The sequence below is a fragment of the Leucopleurus acutus genome, assembly GCF_964270905.1.
Source record: "Leucopleurus acutus genome assembly, chromosome: 2".
NCBI lineage: Eukaryota > Metazoa > Chordata > Mammalia > Artiodactyla > Delphinidae > Leucopleurus > Leucopleurus acutus.
This window is the reverse complement of record NC_139143.1, coordinates 25003195-25027415: the sequence shown is the minus strand read 5'-3', so window position 1 is coordinate 25027415 and position 24221 is coordinate 25003195. Positions and strand designations below refer to the sequence as shown.

At 43.9% G+C, this 24221-nt stretch overlaps 2 protein-coding genes across 2 annotated transcripts in view; one reads left to right on the top strand and one right to left on the bottom strand.

The window, feature by feature from the left end:
- The window catches only part of SCCPDH (saccharopine dehydrogenase (putative)), a 39717-nt gene extending 38550 nt beyond the window's left edge, over nucleotides 1-1167 (top strand). The window contains exon 12 of the mRNA XM_082834668.1: nucleotides 551-1167. Within this exon, the coding sequence (XP_082690794.1) occupies nucleotides 551-656 (106 nt within the window). The 3' untranslated portion in view covers nucleotides 657-1167. The remainder of the gene's footprint in view (nucleotides 1-550) is intronic.
- A 643-nt stretch (nucleotides 1168-1810) lies between these two features.
- Nucleotides 1811-24221, bottom strand: part of LOC309958614 (kinesin-like protein KIF28P) — an 88146-nt gene continuing 65735 nt past the window's right edge. Inside the window, exons 15-23 of the mRNA XM_082834667.1 lie at nucleotides 23817-23935; nucleotides 23074-23181; nucleotides 12701-12975; nucleotides 11048-11182; nucleotides 10141-10307; nucleotides 9783-9889; nucleotides 9375-9522; nucleotides 8900-9090; nucleotides 1811-3811 (exon numbers count right to left, since the gene is read on the bottom strand). Coding sequence (XP_082690793.1) covers nucleotides 3659-3811; nucleotides 8900-9090; nucleotides 9375-9522; nucleotides 9783-9889; nucleotides 10141-10307; nucleotides 11048-11182; nucleotides 12701-12975; nucleotides 23074-23181; nucleotides 23817-23935 — 1403 coding nt within the window. The 3' untranslated portion in view covers nucleotides 1811-3658. The remainder of the gene's footprint in view (nucleotides 3812-8899; nucleotides 9091-9374; nucleotides 9523-9782; nucleotides 9890-10140; nucleotides 10308-11047; nucleotides 11183-12700; nucleotides 12976-23073; nucleotides 23182-23816; nucleotides 23936-24221) is intronic.

Sequence of the window (24221 nt, the reverse complement as noted above, 5' to 3'; positions counted from 1 at the left end):
TAGTAAGTAATAAACATAAAAATTATATAAAGTGAAACCTAATTAAATTTTCTTCAAATATTTGTATACTCTTTGAAAATATTTAGCATTTTCTAAATGTTACCCATTACATTTAAAGAAACTTCTTTTTCATCCAAATTGTCTTGTTTATGCTTTAGTAATAATTGATTACCTAAATTTATTTTGCCCATGTGCATATTTAATCCTCCTGAGTCTAAGGGCTGACTTTATAACAGCAGCTGTTACTTGGGTTAATAACCCTCAGTGTGCCCCTTCCAACACACACACCGGTATCATGGAAACAGTCTCATTAGTCACTGAACCAACCTAGATGGGTTTGCTGGGTACGAGTTTACTTTTGAATAATAGCTCCTTGCTCATTTGGCTGATTTTAGGAATGGAACCAAAACCAGTCCATTATGGAATCAGGAATCAGGTTTTCATAAGCTCTGCATTGATTCGATAGCTAGTCCTCCAGTAAATCACACTAGCAGAGGAAAGGGCTGGAGCTGGGCTTTGTGCACTGTTTCATCTTGTTATTGTCTTACAGGGGTGGGGTCTTCACTCCTGGAGCAGCTTTCTCCAGAACAAAGCTGATTGACAGACTCAACCAGCGTGGCATTGAATTTAGTGTCATTAGCAGCTCTGAAGTCTAAACGTTTGAATAATTAACCGAAGTCATAAAATGCATGAATTAACAGCTTTTTAATTTGATATTTGAAATTCTTCTATAAGCCTGTCTGACTGTATGTGGAAAAGATTGTCATATCTAAAATATATATATAGTACAAGCAGGGAATTGTACCAGCTTACCATAAATTTCAAATCTTAGCTGATTTTTGTGATTTTATTGCTTGTGAGAAAAAATTAATATTTGACTTTTTCATTGAAGAATTCAAGGTCAGTTTTTTAAGTGAGCTGGAAGATCAGAGGGTGGGATGGGTGGCTCTCTCTGTGTGGCTGACACGCCCAGGCTGGTGGTCATGTAAGACGGCAACTGCTCTTTCCTCGCCATGATATTGAATGGGATCTCACTTCCCCATGAATTTCTCTGCATAGTGTAGGCCTTTGCCAAATGAAACTGCAGTTTTTGCTATTTTAGCCTACTTTTTCGCGCATCCACACTGACTGATTTTGGACTCTTACCTAAGTTTAATAATAAAGGATTGTCAATTGAACAGTGGTTCTGTGTTTGGACGTGCCTGTGTATTGGAGTAGTGGTAGAAATGTGCTTCCTTAGTGGTCTGTGTACTGCTAATAATTGGGCTTATCATTCATTTTCCCTGGTTCTGTACCTGTGTGCCTTAGGTTTAAGGATATAGCTGCTAAGTTTCTATTGATTTTCACTGCCTAAGCAAAATTTTTCTCTAATTTACTTTTTATATTTTAACCAGGTTTCCACTGAAGCCCAAAAATAAGGCAAAGGACTTTTCCTTTTGTAATTAGCATATAATAAACACACGTTAAATGTTCTGTTACGTTCATTATGTAAAGAGGACAGCCATTGCCTTCATGGAATTTCTACTCTACAGTGAGAGGCATGACATTGATAGGAATCTTATTCATGTTGGGAGGTCCATCTGTGCTGCCTGTACAAAAGAAAGAGGGTCTATTTAACTTGAAGAGGGAGATCCTTGGTGATAGTACTGTCCATCCTAACTTTGCTTCCTCTGCCCAGGGCTGGTCGAATCGGGTCTCAGCTGTGCATTAATTTGTGGGACCTTAGAAGAGGTTTTATCATCTCTAAAATCAGGAAGATGGACAAGAGCAAGAGATCTCATGACTAGCTGCATATCCAAACCACAAACAATATAGGTTCCCCAGCGGACCCCAGCAGTTTGCATTCAGGAGGTATGACGGTTGGGCCCTAGGAATCCGTGGCTTAGATCTGCACTTGGGAGCTACTGGCTGAGACTCCATGTGCATCTTTCCACTTTTGCAACGTGTGCTGTGTTGTGCTCTAGTGTTGATGCTGATATATGACCACCTGTGTGACCCTGTCCTCCAGCTTGAGGTACAAGTGTCTAGTCCTGATATTCTTTCTAACCCTCCAAGGCTCCACCTGCTCACTTGCAGAAAGTATATTTACTTGCCTCAAGCAAATTGTCCAAGAGCTTTAAGTCTCAGTCCAAGAGGTAGAAGTCGTTCCTGCTTCCCATGGCCTCACTGCTATCCTGCCTCAAGGACAAAGGCTTTCCTGGGTTCTGTGATGCTTTGCTGACCCTTGTCCCTGCCATCACCAACATGGAGCTCCACACTTGGGCTCCAGGGTTACAGGTTATATTTTAGTTCGTGTGCATACACTCAGCCAGGACCTGAGCTACAGGCAAAACCCAAGCCCCTCCATAAGCCCTTGGGTCCTGGTAGTAAGCTGAAGTCACCAGCCCAGATGCCTCTGCCTTCCCAGGGAGACTCCTCTTGGAGCCCTTGATAGCCTCTCCTGCCAGTAGAGTTTCAGTGCCCCTAACTTTATATTTTAGGGAGCAGGTATTGGAGTTGTCACCTCTGTTGCCTCCTTCCTGTTCTTATGCAAATCAGTCAAACTGCTCCTTGGGACAGTCCTGCATATTAAGGTCCCAGGCCTTTGGTTAGGAATGCAGTCCCAGAGTCAGCCCACTGCTTACAGTGGCCTGGACAAGCCTCGTTTGTTTAACCTTTAAAGCCTCAAAATGGGGAAAGTAACAGGGCCAAATTCATAGAATTATGGTGAAAATTAAATGAGCTCACAGATGTATAGCACTTAGATTAGTGTCTGACACACAGTAAGCCCTGGATAAGTCTCTGTTATTGCTGCTATTGTTAGTCTAAGGCCGCAAAAGTTTTCTTTACAAGCCTTTCCCCAGAGCACTCAGTGCCCGTGGGACTTAACTAAGACTCATCTCAGTTCTTTGTGGAATCAAGATCTCTTCGAGATTGACTAATTCCCGGCAGATGTCATAGTAAATCTTAATCTCTGCCACCCCAGGCCCTTGCACTGAACAGGTCCCACAGTACAGGCACTTAACGATGCTTAATGAATTGAACCTATTTCAAATAAACCTATGAAGACAGAAAATAAGTGGAGGTAGAATATCAAATTTGTTCAGAACAAGGATACAAAATGAGGGGCATGAAATAACCATTCTCTAGGTGAGACAGCAAGAAACTTACAAAAGAGCTTTTATTTGAAGTTTGGAGCTGTTAATCATGAAAATATTAACGGCAGTTGCTTATCAATTCCTCTGTGTGCCAAGCACATTCTAAGTTCTTTATATTCTTTTATATTTGTTAACCATCTGCAGTAAGTACTGTTACCGTTCCCCTGTAACAGATAAGGAAAGAGACTTAGAGAGGGGAAGTCCTTTGCCCCAAACCACACAATTGATTAGTGATGGATTCAGCCCCAGGCAGTCAATCCCAGAGCTCAGAGTGCTGACCATTCACCTTTCATATGTCCCACCTCACCTTCACCCTGGTTATGGATTCATTTTTACATGATTTTAAATCAAATTGAAGAAGAGTTTTGCTTAAAAGTGGTATAACAGGTTGAGTGAGTGGGAAATGGGTTGACTAGGTTGAGTCCACAATTCAGCTCTGAGAGCCAAGTTAATTAAGCTTATTAGCTACACAAATAATCTTTCCAACTCAAAGCTCAAATGTTTCAGTTGGTGTAGCCTCACTATTCCATATGCAATAAACATTCTCTCTTCTTTTTCACTATAAGAGCAACATCATTTTTCAGTTTCCACAAGCTGGATTCAAGTAGGTCCCCAAAGTCCTTTAACATTTGTGACTGCTGGTGTACAAATGGTCGAAGCATTTGATCGTCTTCCTAAAAATAAAGAAAAGAACAATATTGTTGTCAAACCCAAGTTCATGTGCCCGACGCACAGTGAGGCCAAACTGAAATGGTGGAGTTTGGAGCAGAGAAACTTGTATTAGTCAAGGAGGCACCAACCCTAAAGATGGGAGACCTAGACTCGTCTTAAATCCATCTTGCTGGCTGGCCAGGGGTGCAGGGTTTTTTTTAAAAAAAAAAAAAAAGTAAAGGGGAGGGGGTCTTTATGATTTCAGCTTTCCTGTAAGACTTCAATTGCAGACTTCCCAGCACTGTCTTGGGACTCGTTGTGTCTGTCATTGGTGAATGTGATTGATCTGTGTGTTCCTGCAAAGCAAACTAGTAAATCATGGTCTTGTAATCCCTTAACTTCTTTTTAGGAGAAAGCAAAAGCAATGGTTGAGGCATTTTGTTATTTACTTCGTGATGGTTCAGGAGTTTCAGTTCTTAATTGATCTTCCCAGTGTCACCAATTTTAAGTCCACTTGGGGCCAGCCAGTTGAAGCCACAGGACATTATCTCCACAGTTTGGGGTCATAAGTCAAGGCATTACTTTAAGCTAACAATCATGGAAAAGATTATGTTGGGCTTGCTTTTCCATTGTTTCTGCGTTCCTTCACTCGCCTAGTTAGTAACAGCTTGAATCTGCTCTTTGGAACTCAGGGAAGGTCTAGGAGACTAAAGACTTTATAAACAACAAACGGGGGACACAGAGGGGATTTTGTACTCAGGAGGGCCCCGCAGCATCCTGCTCGGTTTCAATATTAGTGGACTCACTTCATTACAGTAAAAGTACTGTGTGTGTACATGAGTGGGGTGCCCAGCGGGTTCTCCCTTTGGGCCAGAAAGCTGCATTTGAAAGCTGCTACCAGAGGCGACAAGTCACCTAGGAGCATGTCCTGTTTCAGGAAGGCTGCCTAAATGACCCTTTACTTACTGCCAACAGGGAAAATTGGTGAGATAATCCAAATATTTGAGATTGGTATGGTATATATTCTTTTAATACTGTAGAAGTTCTGAGGTTTGCACAGGACTGTGTTGGGTGGGGATTCTCCCACTGAGAGTTGGTTGATGTGTCCTCTGCCCCATAGGAGCAGGTATCCCTGAGCAGGGATTGCAGGGCCCACTGTGGCCAGAGCGCCAGTGAGCAACGGTGGAGGAGGTGACGGTGGTCACAGAGACGCGAGCAGGCAGGGGGCCGATAGTGTGTCGTGGCATCTCGTTTTAGTTTCTGTTTCCCCGATTATTAGTGAAATGCCCGCTCAGATACTTTGGCCATTTTTTCCAGTGTGTTTTCCTACAAAGAGAAGGAGTTGTCTTTCTCTTATTTTAAAAGTATGTAGGGACTTCCCTGATGGCGCAGTGGTTAAGAATCCACCTGCCGATGCAGGGGATACGGGTTTGAGCCCTGGTGCAGGAAGATACCACATGCCGCGGAGCAACTAAGCCCATGCGCCACAACTACTGAGCCTGTGCTCTAGAGCTGGTGCTCCGCAGCAAGAGAAGCCACTGCAATGAGAAGCCCGCGCACCTCAACAGAGTAGCCCCCACTTTTGGCAACTAGAGAAAGCCCGTGTGCAGCAATGAAGACCCAATGCAGCCAAAAATAAATAAATAAATATATTTTTTTAAAAAAAGTATGTAGTTTATATATTCTGGATACTAATCTTTGATGACAAATAATACACATAGATTCTCCCAGGTTGTGGCTTATAACTTTATATTTAGCGTGTTTATCACACTGGTTTTTCCTTCTTTTTTATTGTGAGGTGTACAGACAAAAGAGTACCCAAAATGTATGCGTAGGTACAGTTAAAGTGAACATACCTGCTCAAGAAAGCACACTGCGTCTTGAGCGCCTCCTGGTCACACCCATTTCTCTACCCCCCAGAAGCAACTACTAACCTAAATTGTGTGATAATCATTTTCTCGCCACCTAGAATGCAGCCCTAAACAGTATATTTTGCCTGTCTTTTGGCCATTTGTGCCATAAGTTACTAATCTTCTGTGGGTGTACATTAAGGTGTTTCCATTTGGGGGCTGTTATGGAAGATGGTGTTAAAATACAGCCAGTGCACGAGTGCTTGGGTTCCTACAGAATTTTTCAGCTGGTCCATCATCTGAACTACAGAACAGAAAATGACTTGAGTGACTATTTTCCCAGTTCTCTCAAGAATGGTGTATAACTAGTACCATTCTAGATAGGTAGGAGAGAAATTAATTCATTACATACATAGGATGTCTAGAAAGGTGGTTCTCAAACTTGAGTTTAAGGCAGAATCATCTGGAGGACTTGTTAAAGCACAGATTACTAGGCCTCACACCCAGAGAGTCTGGTTCAGCAGGTCTGGGAGGGGACCCTGGAATTCGCATTTCTAACAAGATCCCAGATGATGCTGAAGCTGCTGGTGAGAAGACCACACTGTGAGAACTTCTGCCTCAGGGCATTAAGGTGCAGAGAAGTGCAGAACCAGTTTACTCTGTGGAGAAGAGGAGTTGAGTTGCAGGCTTACAGGGTAGATGCATCTTTGACTTTTATTAGATAAATGGCAAACAGTTTTTTAAGTTGTTGTACTGATTCATACTCCTTCCAACGTGGCATGAAAGTTTCTGTTGCTTCATAGCTTTACCAAAACTTGATATTTTCAGACGGAAATTTTTGCCAGTATGGTTACTTTATACTAGCATATCACTGGTTTCAATTAGTGTTTCCCAAATTATTAAAGAAGTTAAGCACTTTCTCATATATTTATTGGCCTTTTTTTTTTTTTTTTTTTTTATGCGGAACGCAGGCCTCTCACTGTTGTGGCCTCTCCCATTGCGGAGCACAGGCTCCGGACGCGCAGGCTTAGCGGCCATGGCTCACGGGCCCAGCCGCTCCGTAGCATGTGGGATCTTCCCGGACCGGGGCACGAACCCGTGTCCCCTGCATCAGCAGGCGGACTCTCAACCACTGCTCCACCAGGGAAGCCCTATTGGCCTTTTTGATTTCCTCTTTTGTGAAGTTCCTGTTTGGGTCTTCTGACCATTTTTTCCTACTGGGTCAAAATCTATCTGTTTTTCTTTTCGGTTTGTAGTAGTTCTTTATTTTGGATATTAGCTCATTATATATTAAATGTGTTGCAAAGGACTTTTCCTATCCCTTTCAACTTTGTTTTGGTTTCTGGACCAAACTTCACAATTTTAATATAGGTGAGTCTATCAATCTTTTTCTTTAAATCTAGGTATTTTTCTTGTTATGTTTAAATCCTTTTCCACTGTGAGGTCATGAAGACGTCTCCTAAAGTACCTTCTGTAAGCGTTAGGGGTTTACCTTTCACGTATAGGTCTTTAATTCTCACCTAAAATTGACTTCTAGGTATAGTTCTAGATAAGGCTCCAATTTCATTTATCTTCATATGTATTCTGAATGCTCTGAGCACTGTTTATTGAAAAATCCATCCTTGCCACACTCATCTTTGGTTCCACCTCGGTCATATATCAAGTCTCTAATTCTGAGTGAATCTATTTCTTGGCCTTCTTTTCCTTTGGTTATCTTACCTACATTTGGGCAATACCTTACCGTCTATTACACTAGCATTAAAATAAGCCTTGATATAGAGTAGGGCAAGTTCTCTACCTTGTTTTTGAGCCTTGGATTGTCTCAGCTAAACTTTGCTTTTGTGATTCCATCTAAATTATAGGATCATCTTGTCAGATTCCATTACATTTTATTGGGATTATATTGAATCTCAGGAGACTTGACAGATTTACAGTAGCAAACCTTCCAAACCATGGAGCCATGGCATGTTTCTCCATTTACTTAGATCATCTTTAACATCTCTCAAACAAGCTTTAAAATTTTCTCCATAGAAGTCCATACTTTATGTTAGCTATAGGCCTAAGTACTTCTTACATTTGATGCGATTATAAATGCTATCTTTTTGGGGCTTCCCTGGTGGCGCAGTGGTTGAGAGTCTGCCTGCCAATGCAGCGGACACGGGTTCGTGCCCCGGTCCGGGAAGATCCCACATGCCGTGGAGCGGCTGGGCCCGTGAGCCATGGCCGCTGAGCCTGCGCGTCTGGAGCCTGTGCTCTGCAATGGGAGAGGCCACAATAGTGAGAGGCCCAAGTACCGCCAAAAGAAAAAAAAAAAAAAAAACTATCTTTTATTTTAAAAACCTTGTAATTTATTTATAAATTCTTTTCGGTTTTCTATTTACATAAACATGTCATCTGCAAATAATACTAGAGGCATCATGGTGTAGTGGGAAAGAGTATAGACCATGGAGCAGCCCTGGGTTTGGAGCTTGGCCCTGACACTTACTAGTTGTGTGTCCTTACGTAAGTTACTTAACCTCTCTTGTGCCTTAGATCCATCAACTGTATAATAAAGCTAGTGATAGTACCTACCCATCAGGTTGTTGCGAGAATTGAGTCAGTAAATGTAAAAGCACTTAGTAAGTATTACGTAAATGTATACTATTATTATTATTACCTGTTTTTCCTTTCCAATCCTTATACCTTTTATTTCTGGACTTGCTGCACTGGCTAGAACCTAAAGTACAATGTCAAACAGAAGTGAAGATAGCTGGCATCGGTGATTTACCATTAAGATTATGCTTACTGTGTGTTCATTTAAGATTGCCTTTATCAGATTAAGTAATGTCCATTTTATTCCTAGTTTGCTAAAAGTTTTTATCGTGGTAGGATGCTGAATTTTATCACATGCTTTCTTTGTATATATTGAAATAATCATGATTTTTCTCCTATAATATCTTAATGTGATGAGTTATATTTATTTGGTTTTATAATGATAAAGCGAACTTGCATTTCTGAGATACTCTGTACATCCTTAAGTGCAGGAATATCAGTGCTGCAGTGGCCACGGCTGCCTTGAACCAGCCAGATGTACACTAAAGTGAAAAATGGGAGCAAAGATGGGTGGAGCCCCGAAAGCAGCAGACTCACAGTGTTCTAGGCCTCAACCTGCTCTTTGGCTTAAGCACACCCACGCCCCCACGCTCAGGAAATGTAGTTATATCAAACAGCTGCATTTAATGGAAAGAAATTCCTTTTGCTCCCAGGATTCTGGTTACTTACAGGAGGTTTATGATGTCTCAATTTGAGAAACTGCCCTCTTGCCACATTCATGCTTTGGTAGAACACCTTAAGAGCTTTGGCAAATTCTCTGTCATAGCTGGCTTGCTGGGTGCGCATCTGATTAATCTCTCTGGCTGCTGGCAATTGTGCTGTCATCCCAGTTAGCTTCAGGGTATTGGAAGGCTTATGTGCTGAGGTTGAAAGATAACATTTATTTATTCATCTATTTATTTATCCAGATAGTTATATATTTAATTATCTTGGTGCATTTTACTACATCAGCATTTATCAGGCACCAGTTTGGACCCATTCAAAGAAATCTTACAAGGAAAAAGGAAAAAATGTTCCCCCCCTTTTTTAAAACTGAAACAAGATATTAACTCATTTAAAATCTCATTTCTTAGAAAGAAAATACACACCACAAATGTAGGAGTTTAGAGAAAAGCTAAACACCAAGACTTGAGCGGCCTCTTACCTTGTTGACTAGAACCAGTTTTCTCAAGAGATTCTTTAAGAAACACATTTTCCTCTCTGAGCACTCTGTTAATGTTTCTGAGCAGTTCTGTCTCCTGTTCTAACTTGAGCAGCTTCAGATAAAGTTCTGGTATCTGGTTTGATGTAGTCTACAAAAAACAGGTCAGTTTAGCCTTTTGCTGGATTATTTGCATACGCTTGAAGAGTGGCAGTTGTTCCTACCATGTGAAAACTACGTGGGGTGGAGAGGTGTGGTGACCAGGGTTTAAGACCCTCAGGGTTCACAGGAATAAATCAAGAAAAAGGTTTTTTAATGGGAAGGAACATTGATGATCCCCAAGCAACTGTCATCGGAGATATTTTTAGTCATCTGTGACATCTATTTTTAATGTCACTTAAGTATACACACCTGGCCCTTATCCATCACGGAGGATATTTTCTTGGTGTCCACCATGATGTGGCCTTCACCTGTGACCATGAGGCCTGGCTGAGAGCAGCTCAGTTCGGCACAGCCTTCTGTAGTGTGAGGGAGACACCATCAAGGAAAGAAATGTCTCAGTTGTCCAGCCCCCCTGTTGTGTGAGGAGATTTAAGCCATATGATCACCTGTGGACTAAAACCCAGAGGCCCAAGGGACGATAGCTCTTGGCCACTGCTGTCAAGACCCTGACCTCCTCCCTCCATCTCCCTCCTCTGCAGCCCTAGGTATACAGACATGATATCTGACTGAGGAATGCACCATGCAAAAGAAGAAGTAAACATGGTACCTTGAAGGCCCCATAAATCAACAATGAGAGCATTTGTCTGTAAATAATTCAGAAACTCCTGAGATGCATTTAAGGCTGTAAATTGGACAGTCTCTTCAATTTGGGGATTCAGAATTTTCCATACAGGCTTGGTATATAAAGTGTTTGGAAGATCATAAATTCTGTACCTGAGACAAGAACAGAAAACATAACTTAAAACCATAAGGGATACATTTGTAAAGAAAAGTATCAGGTGAGCCAAAGAATTATAGCCTGCTTTGGTTAGTTGATAAAAGGTGACCTATAATTGATTCTCGTGATTGCCACCTCCAACATCTCAGCTATTCAATGTGGGTATCATCATTACATAGATAATATTAAATGCCTAACAAAAAGAGAAAAGGATTTTGATAAATACTTTCCACTTAGATAATCTAAAATTGTTAATTTTCCACATGAGGTTGCAGTTTGTTTTTGTCCTTCAATGCCTACCTTTTTTATTGCTTTATCTTTTAATATCCTTTTAGCTTAATTAGTTTAAGCTTTTAGTTTAAGCATATCTGGTGCCTCTGCCATATTGTAATACAGTCCTTTTGTTTCCAACTAAATAAAATAAACCCAATCGTCCTACTTAGATAACACAGTTTTACTGGATAGTCTTTCTGATAATTAAAATTTCTGACTCTTTGCTTCAATTACTTAGGAGGATCAGTATGCGCTAATCACATTCCACTGACTGGAGGGGCATGCGGCTTATCTGTCTGTTAAACAGTTGGAGGAAATAGTCATTTGGGGGTTGAACAAGCAAAAAAAAACGTAAGAAAATGACATGATAGCTCATTCTTAAAACTTGAGGAAAGACTCCCTCCCACCAGGGCCCACAAAGTGGGCAGTTCGTGTTCAGCTGCTCTGTGGGGCAGGCTGGTACCCCATCTGAACACCCCGCTCTGCATCTTCCTTTAGCCACTTGGTGCCAAGGCACTGCACAATGCGAATCTGGAAGTCCATTCTCTTGCCCAGCAGCTCCAGTGGGTCAATAACCACATCCTCCTCGCCACGTGCTCTACAAACAGAAGAGGTAAACATTGTCACAGGTTAGCCTGGGTCCAAGCAAGTTAGGACTGTGATGTCAATGGGAATTACATAGACTCCTAAGAGATGGCCAGATTCTCTGAAGGAAGGATGGGTAATATTACCAGCTGTAGAATTCATTCATTCAAGAGACATATAACAAGAGCCCACTCCATGCTCTAGTACTTCAAGGTAAGATATGGACCGTCTCAAGGAGGAGACAGGAATATAATAGCTTCTTGCAGTAAATGTACCCAGATGTGGGTGCCAAACTAGCATTGAAGATTTAGGTAGGTTCCCAGTGGGACAGAGGGGCTGCCACCCAGAGAAAGCCAGCTGGCTGCCCAGATGCAGCCTCTCCGGGTGTCATCTACCGCAGTGAACTCCTCATGGTCTAGGGTCAACCCCAGGCCCTCAGGCTCAGAACCCAATAGGGACAGCTTTCCAATAGGGGACCTCTCTCACATCAACGAGCTCACAAAGATTGAAACCTGTAAACTAGAATGCTACTTTATTAATTCAGAGTGGGAAATGTAACCATCAGGCAGCCTAGAAGCCCGAAGTAGCAAAATGACCAAGAAGTTTTCTTAGAGTCCCAGTAAAGACAGTGAGTCAACGGTCATCTTGGTCTTTTAGTCACAGTACTTTGCAGTTTTCCTGCTCCCTTCTTCAGCCTGTTTCTTCTTCAGAAAGAGAAAAAGATTGCATCGGGTACCCGTGAGGACCCTGGCACCCAGACCAGACCTCCTGCCAGCCTCTTTGCTTAGAATTGCTAAGAGACTTTAGCTTTTGTAAAAGCTCCCTTAACTGCCTTTGGCCCAAAGAGAGAAAACAGATGAGACGCCCTAAGGGGACAGTAAAGGTAACGGAGTGGGGTTAGAACAAAGGTTGGATAACAGCTCAGAATGAGGCCACATAAGGAAACAAAGACACCACAGTTCCTTCCTTGAGAAAAGGAACAAAGAAATTACCAGAGTCTGTGCAGGGAGATAGGCTGAGCTACAAAATGAGCTTTTCTGCTTCTGCCTCTTGGGCCTCATCAGCAGGGATGAGGACCTAGCACTGGAAAGAGCAAGTGGGTGTGTCAGGTATCAGACCTCACGGGCGCTCCGGGGGGGTGGGGTGGGGGGGCTGTGAGTAGAAGGTCCTACAGCACCCTTGGCTTCTTTACCAACCAGGTCTATTGGTTCATGTCCACATTTCCTTCTACTACACTCCTGCCTCTTTGCAGGATATCCTCCTCACTCCTTTGGTCCCCTAGGGCAGTGCTGAGCTGCTCAAAGGCTGCTGGACATGGGATTTTAAGTATTCCAGGTCAGCTGCTTTGGCTGCCATGGCAAAATCAGATTTGATAAAGCCAAATTATGAATGAACGAGTTCATTCATTTGCCTCACGAATGACCTCTTCAGGGTACCAAGCTGACCACCCCCTCCAGGAGAACTCAGGCGTGCTATGAGTTTTCTGTGTGGCCGACCCAGAACTAGACAAGGTGGCGGAGGAGATACCCACTGTCCTGTCGGGGAGCAGGGGCCCATGTGGATATGCAACACTGCCTCTTCTAGCCTGTCACAGTTCAGAAACTCCACTTGCTCTTCGAACTTCATGCAGTAGGCAAGTGACTGGAGCCAGATGTGAGCTGAGCCCAAGTGGATGACCTCAGCAGGATCCCAGAAAGGGTCATCTTCCTGAGCTACGTGGCTATCTTCTCCATCCAGAAAACGCTGGTAAAGTTCCTCCATTAGGAATTTCCTATTGATAAACTTGGCTTTTGACCAAATCCACACCTGGAAACACAAAGGTAGGTCGCCAATATTTGATTCCATCTGCTGCTCTAACGACTCATTTCTATGATTTTTCCCAGCATGCTCTCTCTGATGGGCTGGATTTTGGGTACCCAAGATCAATAACACTCTCATCAAACTTAGCTTTGGTGAGGTCCTTCAAAAGCACTACATTCATTCCTGACCTATTTACTTCAGCATTGCTGGATCCCAGGAAATGACTTAGGGGAAATGATGGAGTTAGAAAACAGACCCTCCCAGGAGAAATGAAGGCTTGTTGTACACAGAAGACTGACCCTCAAAGATGTCCATGTCCCAGTCGCTGGAACCTGTGAATATGTTACCTTGTGGTAAAGAGGAATTAAGTTTGCTTATCAGCTGACCTTAAAATAGGGAGATTAGCTTGTATTATCCAGATAGGCCCGGTGTAATCACATAGCCCTTAAATGTGGAAGAGGGAGGTAGAAGAGGGGGTCAGAGAAAGAGAGATGGTGATGGAAGCAGGGTCAGAGGGATGCTATGTGGATGACTTTGAAGATGGCCATGAGCCAAGGAATGTTGGTGGCTCTAGAAGCTTGAAGAGCAAGGAAACATACTCTCCCCTCAAGCTTCCAGAAAGTAAAACATCCCTCCTGACATCTTGCTTTTAGCCCAGTGACATCTGTGTTGGACTTTTAACCTACTGAACTATAAGATACTAAACTTGTGTGCTCACACCCAATGAGCAGAAAATCTAGGACAAGAGCCTGGTACTGTCTGTCCCTTCAGTAAGTGAGGGTTACCAGGAGGAGTGACCAACACGGAGGAGTAGGAAGTCCCTGAGCTCACCTCCTCCCATAAGCACACCAAAATTAGAACTTTTTTTTTTTATATAAATGTATTTATTTATTTATGGCTGTGTTGGGTCTTCGTTTCTGTGCAAGGGCTTTCTCTAGTTGCGGTGAGCGGGGGCCACTCTTCATCGCGGTGCACGGGCCTCTCTTGTTGCAGAGCATAGGCTCCAGACGCACAGGCTCAGTAGTTGTGGCTCACGGGCCCAGTTGCTCCGTGGCATGTGGGATCTTCCCAGACCAGGGCTCGAACCCGTGTCCCCTGCACTGGCAGGCAGATTCTCAACCACTGCGCCACCAGGGAAGCCCAAAATTAGAACTATTTATAGGGCAACTATCAATGAGGAAGACCTGAAGATGAGTAGAAAAGATCTTCTACAACTAAAGATATAAAGAGGGAACCACCACAACGAGATGGGTAGGAGGGGTGGAGACACAGTGTAATCAAGACCTATAACCCCAGGTGAGCAACTCACAAACAGGAAGATAATTACAATTGCAGGGGTTCTCGCCAAGGAGTGAGGGGTCTCAGCCCCACATCAAGCACCCTAGCCTGGGAGTCCTGCACTGGGAAGACAAACCTCCAGAACATTTGGCTTTGAAGGTCAGCTGGGCTTACTTTCAGGAGAGCTAAAGGGCTGTGGGAAACGTAGACTTCACTCTTAAAGGATGCACCCAAAATCTCACGCATTTAGAGACCCAGGGCAGAAACACTAATTTGAAAGGAGCCTGGATCAGACCCACCTGCTGATCTTGGAGAGCCTCCTGGAGAGGCAGGAGGCAACTGGAGCTCACCAGGGGACATAGGTGCTGGGGCAGCCATCTGGGGTGCCTATTCTACCAAGAGGACACTGGTGCTGACAAGCACATTTTGGAGTCCTCCCTCTAGTGTGCTAGTGCTGGGACCTGGCCCCACCCACGAGCCAGTCAGCACCAGTCCTAGGATACCTCAGGCCAAGCAGGTAGTGGAAGGGGGCACAGCCCCATCCATCAGCAGGCTGCTGCCTAAGGACCCCCTGAGCCCCCAGCGGCTAGGGGACCCAGCCCTGCCCACCAGCGGGTTGATACCAACTCCAGGAATCACTAGGCCCCCACCCTGCCCACCAGTGGGCCAAAACCAGCTCCAGGACCCCCAGGACCATACAGCCAGAGACCCCAGGACATAGCCTCACTCACCAGGTCAACAACAACTGTGGGACCTGCAGGACTCTGCAGCCATCAGGCCAGCACTAGCCCTAGGACGCCCCTGAGCCCCAACCCCACCCACCAGCAAGCCAACAGCAGTTGCGAGAAACGTGGGCATCTCTAGATCTGCCTCAGGATCCAGGCCCACTCACCAGTGGGCCGACACCAGAGTTGGGACACCCCAGGCCCCACCGCCAGCCATGTCAGGAGACAGCACCACCCACCAGCAGGCAAGCAGGCAAGAGTAGATCTGAGATCCCTGGCCTTGCAAACAGCCACCCCAGGGCCCAGCTCCACCCACCAGTGGGCCAGGACTAGCCCCAGAACCCCTGGGGCTCCACAGCTAGCCACCTCATAACACAGCCCCAACCATAAGTGGCTGGCAACCTCTACAAAAGGCAGGACCTGGCAACCAACCAGACTGGGGGCCAGCCATGCCTACCAGACCACCCACAGTAGTCATCCCACTACAACAGAAGGGCCCACACAGCCAGTATAGGAGGCATCCCTATAGCATATAGCTCTGGTGATCAGAGGGGAGGGCACTGCTGGGACACATAGGACGTCTCCTACAAAAGGCCACTTCTCCAAGATTGGGAGATGTAACCATATATTTCTACCAAATATATAGAAATAAAAAAGCAAATTAGTCAAGATAAGGCAACAAAGAAATATGTTCCAAATGAGGCAACAAAGATAAAAAAGAAGAACAAAATGAAATGGAGATAAGCAACCTACCCAATAAAGAGTTCTAAGTAATGATCATAAAGATGCTCAAAGAAATCGGGAGAAGAATGAAGTGACACAATGAGAATTTTAACAAAGGTTTAGAAAATATAAAAAAGAACCAAACAGAGCTGAAGAATACAATAACTGAAATGAAAAAAATACACTAGAAGGAATCAACAGTAGATTAGTTGATACAGAGGAACAGATCAGCAAACTGGAAGAGAGAGTAGTGGAAATCACCAAAGCTGAACATAAAAAGAAAAAAGAATTTTTTTTTTTTTTTGCGGTACACAGGCCTCTCACTATTGGGGCCTCTCCCGTCACGGAGCAAAGGCTCCGGAAGCGCAGGCTCAGCGGCCACGGCTCACGGGCCCAGCCGCTCCGCGGCATGTGGGACCCTCCCAGACCGGGGCACGAACCCGCGTCCCCTGCATCGGCAGGCGGACTCTCAACCACTGCGCCACCAGGGAAGCCCGAAAAAAGAATTTTTTAAAGGAGGACAGTTTAAGAGACCTCTGGGACAACATCAAACATATTAACATTTGCATTATAGGGGTCCCGGAAGGAGGAGAAGAGAGAGAGAAAAGGTCAGAGAACTTATTTGAAGAAATAATAGCTGCAAACTTCTCTAACCTGGGAGAGGAAATAGACATTCAAGTCCAGGAAGCAAAGAGAGTCCAAAACAAGATGATCCCAAAGATATCTACAGCAAGACACATGGTAATTAAAATGGCAAAAATTAAAGGTAAAGAGAGACTCTTAAAAGCAGAAAGAGAATAGCAACAAGTTACATACAAGAGAACTCCCATATGGCTATTAGCTAACTTTTCAGCAGAAACTTTGCTAGCCAGAAGGGAGTGGCATGATATATTTTAAATGATGAAAGGAAAAAACCCTGCAACCAAGAATACTGTGCCCAGCAAGGCTATAATTCAGATTTAAAGGAGAGATAGAGTTTCACAGACAAGCAAAAATTAAGAGTTCAGCACCACTAAACCAGCTTTACATTCATGATAAAAACTCTCATCAGGTGGGTTTAAAGGGGACACATCTCAACATAATAAATGCCATTTATGACAAATCCACAGCTAACATTGTACTCACTGGTGAAAAGCTGAAAGCCTTTCCTCTAAAATCAGGAAAACGACAAGGATGTCCACTGTTACCACCTCTAATTAACATAGTATTTGAAGTCCTAGCCACAGCCACCAGACAAGAAAAAGCAATAAAAGGCATCCAAATTGGAAGGGAAGATGTAAAACTGTCACTATCTGCAGATGACATAATTTGATATATAGAAAACCATAAAGTCTACACCAAAAGATTATTAGAACTATTAAATGAATTCAGTAAATTTGCAGGATACAAGATTAATATACAGAAATCTGTTGCTTTTCTATATACTAATAATGAACTATCAGAAAGAGAATTCAAGAAAACAATCCCATTTACAATTGCAAAAAAGAGAATAAGCTAGGAGTAAACTTAACCAAGGAGGTGAAAGATCTATACTCTGAAACTATAAAACATTGATGAAGGAAATTGAAGATGATTTAAAGAAATGGAAAGATATCCCATGTTCATGGATTGGAAAAATTAATACTGTTAAAAAGTCCACATCTACCCAAAGCAATCTACAGATTTAATGCAAGCTGTATCAAAATTGCCATGACAGTTCTCAGAACTAGAGCAAACAATTCTAAAATTTATATGGAACCACAAAAGATCCCCAAATGCCAAAGCTGTCTTGAGAAGAAAGAATGAAGATAGAGGCGTCAGGCTCCCTGATTTCAGACTATACTACAAAGCTGCAGTAATCAAAACAACATGGTACTGGCACAAAACAGACATATAGATCAGTGGAACAGAACAGAGAGCCCAGATATAAAACCATGCACCTATGTTCAATTAATCTATGACAAAGGAGGCAAGGATATACAATGGAGAAAAGACAGTTTCTTTAATAAGTGGTGCTGGGAAAACTGGATAGCTACATGTAAACTCAAAATGGATTAAAGCCCTAAATGTAAGTCCTGAAACCATAAACCTCCTAGGATAAAACATAGGCAAAACACTCTTTGACATAAATCGTAGCATTATTTTTTTGGCTCTGTCTGCTAAGCAAAAGAAACAAAATAAAAAATAAACCAATGGGGGACGTCCCTGGTGGTCCAGTGGTTAAACTCCCCACTTCCACTGCAGGGGATGCAGGTTTGATCCCTGGTCAGGGAACTAGGCGCACTGCGTGGCATGGCCAAAAAAAAAAAAAAAAAAAAAAAAAAAAACCAATGGGACCTAATTAAACTTAGAAGTTTTGCACAGCAAAGGAAACCATCAACAAAATGAAAACACAACCTACTGAATGGGAGAAAATATTTGCAAATGATATGACTGATAAGGGGTTAACATCTAAAATATATTAACAGCTTATACAACTCAATATCCAAAAAGCAAACAACCTCATTAAAGAATGGGCAGAAGAGTGCTCACTTTGGCAGCACATATACTAAAGCTGTAAGAATACAGAGAAGACTAGCATGGCCCCTGCGCAAGGATGACATGCAAATTCATGAAGTGTTCCATATTCTAGAGTAAAAAAAAAATGCACAGAAGACCTAAATAGATATTTTTTCAAAGAAGATATACAGATGGCCAAAAGGAACATGAAAAGATGCTCAACATCACTAATCATCAGAGAAATGCAAATCAAAACCACAATGAGAGATTTTCTCCCACCTGTCAGAATGGCTCTCATCAAAAAAATCTACAAATAACAAATATTGGCCAGGATGTGAAGAAAAGGGAGCCCTAGCCCACTGTTGGTGGGAATGTTAATTCACACAGCCACTATGGAAAGCTGTATGGAGGTTCCTTTAAAAACTAAAAATAGAGCTACCATATGATCCAGCAATCCCACTCCTGGGCATATATCCAGAAAAGAAACTCTAATTCAAAAATATACATGCGCCCCAATGTTCATAGCAGCCCTGTTTACAACAGCCAAGATGTGGAAACAACCCAAAGTTCCCATCAACAGACGACTGGTTAAAGAAGATGTGAGATATATATATACACACACACACACACACACACACACACACACACACATACACACACACACACACACACACAATGGAATATTACTCAGCCATAAAAAGGATGAAATTCTGCCATTTGCAACCATGTGGATGGACCTAGAGGGTATCATGCTTATTGAAATAAGCTTGACAGAGAAAGACAAATATTGTATGTTATCACTCATATGTGGGTTCTAAAAAATAAAACGAATGAATATAACAAAACAGAAACAGACTCACAGATATAGAGAACAAACTAGTGGCTGCCAGTGGGGAGAAGGAAGGAGGAGGGGCAAAATACGGTAGGGGATTAAGAGTTACAAACTACTATGTATAAGATAAATAAGCTACAAGAATATATTGTACAGCACAGGGAATATAGCCAATATTTTATAATAACTTTAAATGGAGTATAATATATAAATATATTGAATCACTATGTTTTCCACTTGAAATTAGTATGATATTGTAAATCAACTGTACTTCAATTTTAAAAAAATAACTAAAAAGAAACAGAGTCATAGATACAGAAAGCAAACAGGTTGTTGCTAGAGTGTAAGGGGGTGGGGGAAGGAAATAGTTGAGGGAGATGGAGAGGTACATACTCCCAAGTGCAAAGTAAGTGAGTCTTCTGTATGAAATGGACAGTATGGGGAAGGTAGTCAATAATTATGAAACTATCTTTGTATCTTGTTTGATGGTAACTAGACTGACGATCATTTTGAAATGCATAGAAATATCAAATCACTATGTTGGGTACCAGGAAGTAACACAGGGTTTTAGGTCAGTTATACTTTTAAAACAAACAATCTTATAGAAAAAGAGTTCAGTCTTGTAGTTACAGAGGCAGGGGTGGTGGGAAGAGGAACTGGATGAAGGCAGTCTAAAGGTACCAACTTACAGTGATAAGATCAATAAGTACTAGGGATGTGTACAACACGATGAATGTAATGAACACTGCTGCGCGTCGTACAGGAAAGCTGTTAAAGAGAGTAAACCCTAAGAGTGCTCATCACATGGGAAACAATTTTTTTCCTATTTGTTTAATGTTGTGTCTATATGAGATGACGGATATTCACTAAACTTATTGTGGTCATCATTTCCTGATGTATGCAAGTCAAATCATTTATGCTCTACACCTTAAACTTACATGGTGCTGTACGTTAAGTATCTCCCAATAAAACTAGAAGGAAAAAAAAAAAACAACGCGGTTACCAGGTAAGAGTAGCAATTCCTTCTTTGAGCAACTTGGAAAACACCAAAAAACTAACAGGTAAGTCATTCTCTCTCTGAGTGTTATGTATCTTCATATAAAAAGGACATCCTAGAAAAAAAAAAATAGGACATCCTCCAGACGTAAAAAAGACTGCATTCTTTTTCTGTTTGCCCCAAGCAATGGCAAAGAACACAGTACTCCATCCCCAGAGGCGTGGTGAAGGCTACAGGAGACCTTGGCTGTGGCGCACGCAGCCTTGGAGCCGAGCACAACAGGAATTCTAGTCACGTGGGTTTTTAGAGACCTTTAGGCTAGGGAACTAAGAAAATGCGAATCCAGGTAATGAAAGCAGTCCACCGCCTCGTTACTGTGCCCTGCGGTGGATAAACTGACGTCACCCGGGCAGGTCAGCGAGGCCCCTTCACCGACCCCCGCATCCGGCCTGTGGGCCTGGCGCAGAGCGATCGCTGGGCTCTCGCAGCTCTTGGGCTGGTAGGTGCAGCCGCAGCACTGGCGGTTAGAAGGCCCTCCCAGCCCCCAGCGGCCCTGGCTGCTCCCGGGTGGCTCTGAGTCGCTGCCCTAACCCTGCGGCGGCGGCGGAGCACCCACGGTGCACGTGGTGCAGGGGTGAACATTTACACGATCGACCGCCAAAAAAGCGCCACTCGTGTCCATACCTAGAACCCACTGCTGCTCTTCACCGGTCTTGTCTTTTAGCCTTCAAAATCACACACACACGAACGATCCAAGGAACTACCAGAGGTTACTACCAGCGTTTCACAGGGCTTTTGAGGAAGGCAGGGCTTCATGTGAGGAATGTAACTAGTACTTTTAAAAGGTGAAAATGGACAGACTTGAAGATGACAGATCAGTAAGATTAATCTCTGCATGAGAAAAAAGAAAACTAGAAAAGAAATCACCATAAAATTAATTAGTGCATAATCCCTTAAAAGAGAACGCAGTACAGTTTATGCAGACACATTCCCATCAAACAGTTATCTGTGGCCGTGACCGGGATGCCAGGTTGGAGCAAAAGAACAGCATCTCCGAATGTGCGCGGGCCCTCAGCTCTCCCACATGGCACACTGAGTAAAGTGTGAAAACATCATCTTGCATTCTCTTTCTGGTAGTGGCAGGCTGTTACTCAGGTAACCCCTCTGCTAACAATAAAAAAGGCTGAATGAAATATTTTTTCAAATCACCTTTAAACTGTAATAAAAATAAACAATAATAAAAAGGAATAACATTGGGGGGAAAAGTTCAAAAAAACCCTAAAAATCTCCTTAAAGCAAAGTCTGACAAGGTAGTAAGAAACTGCCAGAACAAATTCTGGGGTAACGCCTGGCCCCAGAGAAGCATATGGAATATTGGATCACCAAAGCTTCTTTGCCCTGATGGCATCTGCCAGATTAAACAAAACAAAAGTCACACACACAGCTCCAAAGGCCTCATGGGACTTGGCATAGAAGTCAAGGCTGACTTTCCAGGATGTGGGGTCTTACTGAGACCCCTGACAGCTACACTGGGAGTGTGAGGTGAGCCAGCATCAAACATGCTGCTATGGATTGAATGTTGGTATGCCCCCAAAATTCATGTTGAATCCTAACCCCCAATGTGATGGTATTAGGAAGTGTGGCCTTGGGCAGTGATTAGGTCATGAGGGTGGAGCCCACATGGTGGGATTAGTGCCCTTATAAAAGAGACCCCCAGAGAGCTCCCTTAGCCCTTCCACCACGTGAAGACACAGCAAGAGGACAGCCATCCATGAACCAGGAGGGGGGCTCTCACCAGACACTTGGACCTGCCCTTGCCATGATCTCGGACTTCCCGTGTCCAGAACTGTGAGAAATAACTGTTTGTTGTTTAGCGCACTGGTCTTTGGTATGTTGCTGTAGCAGCCTGGGTGGACAAGACATGTTTCTGCCTTCTTCCAACTCTAGGGGATGGAGGGGAGGCCACCTCGGTGCTGGTCAGAGGAAAAGAAGAAAAGGACAGGAACACATCTCAGGGGTTGTGGCTCAGGAACGGCCTTGCTCAGGTGTGCCTTCTGGGCGCCCACAGTTTGAGCAGTGGTCTTGGTGTCCCCAGCACCTGGCAGACACAAAGCCCCTTGACCCGGCTGATGAGTACTCAAGCGTTTACCATGTGAACAGATACATTCATAACCTTTTCTCTGTTTGTCATATTTCACAATTTTAAAAAGTTTTTAAAGATTGGTCTTGACCCAGAAAATTTTGGCAACTTTAGGGCAACGAGCAGAAAAGTTAAACCCAGAGAAGCACCAGTTAGTCGTTCGGCGGAGCAGATCATCCAATGACGGAAAAGTCCCCAGCCACAGCCAGCCCCTCCTCCAGAGGCATGTTTGCTGCAAGACTCACAGCTAAGGAGGCATGTGTACACCAAGGATCGGGAGGGAGCAGCCCACCCAAAGGTCACCTGAGAATTAGGGGCACATCCTCTGAAGATGCAGTAGGGAGTGAACATCTGGCTGGAGGGCTGCTCTGAAGGCATAAGGGACACCAACTCTAGGCCCACTCTTTTCTGTTAGGCAGAGGGAAAGGAAAGGGGTCTGAAGTGCCTAAGAAGGGCCTTCCTGACGGTGAGCAATGTCACAGATGGGAATGGACCAGCCAGTGGAGGTTACGGCCTCTTCTGGCGTCTTAATGAAAGCGCGCATTTTCCCATTGCTCAGAATGGCAGCTCTGTCTCTCTCGGGCACTCGCACGAACACCACTATCAGCTGGACACACTCTCAGGCTCCCTTCTGGTTCTAAAGCTCTGGAGTCATGATAAAAATAAGCAGAAAGCATGGGTGGGAAAGCCCGTGGGTGGGAAAGATCCCAGGTCTTGGTGCTGTCAGGGAGAGATGCCGAGGAGGGGATCACGGAGCGGGTCCCCGCTCCCCAGAGGCTGTCCCCCAGAGCCCCACTCACACTTGGAACCTGTCTGGCCCCTTCGCTGGGTCTCCACAAGCTGTAGCAAGTAAAACTAACCTGCATCCCTAGGAACGTTCCTCAGAAACTCTTTGTGGAGTCTCACACCTGCCCCCAAGGGGCAGCCTCACCTGACGAGTCCTCTGATTGGTCACCTTCACCATGACCTCTTTTTGTAGGTCATAGCCCCTGGAATCTGATGACGCTAAGTTCTTCACTTTCAGCTCCATGTTAAGTCCCTGATAAGAAAAATACTTCTCACTAAATAATCCTACTTTCATCAGCCTATACCATCTTTGAAATTTATTTTTCATTCTCTCCGTACTCAGGCTATCTAAAAGAAGATGGTCTACCTCTTGCTCCTTGGAATTCCCATCAAGAGAAAAGCCAGAGCACCAGAATTTCTCAGCAGTATTCTGGAACTAACACGTGTAGGCCTCACCAAGTGACTGAATCTCATGCAAGTTTCCCGATGATTGGGACCCTGTGTCACCAGAGAGCGAATGCCAGCCCAGGCCTCCTCTGTGGCAGAGAAGCCACCAGGGTGCCTGCACCCAGAGAGGGCCTCTGCAGGACAGTCTGGGGTGGGGTGGCCATGGCAAGCTAGTGTTGGTCTGGGGTCCTGGTGGTCCCAGAGCCGTGGGGGCCAGAGGTGGAAGGAACGGACTCGAGGCTGGGACCGGGGAGGCCCGGGTGTTGGCTGAGGCCCTGTCACTAGCTCACTGTGGGATCTTAGGCAAAGCACCCGCCCTCTCCAGGCCCACGTGTCAGGCATGTCTACACCATGAAGCCAGCCAATGGGAGTGAGGGGTACATTGAACCTGTTCTCTGAGGTCCTTTCCGGAGCTGGGATTTTACCATTCTCTAGCCTTACCTTCTTCAGCTCTTCACTCATTTGATTTGCTTCTGCAACCAGTGGCATCAGTTTGATGTAGTCCTGGAACACAGCCAGGACACTGGGGTCCGCCTTGCCATTCCCACTGTTCACAGCACCTAGGAAAGATTGGAGAGGAAGGGAAAGTCACTCACTGGTTCTAGGATACTTTTCAGCCATGAATAAATTTACACACTCCTTGGTTCCTTCATTCAGTCGTTCATTCAACTGTTCACCAAATATTTACATTTTAAAATTACAAGCATGTAAAAGAATAGATACATGTATATGCATAACTGAATCACTTTGCTGTATACCTGAAACTATCGCAACATTGTTAATCAACTACACTCCAATATAAAATAAAAAGTTAAAAAAATTACAAGCAGGCTTCCCTGGTGGCGC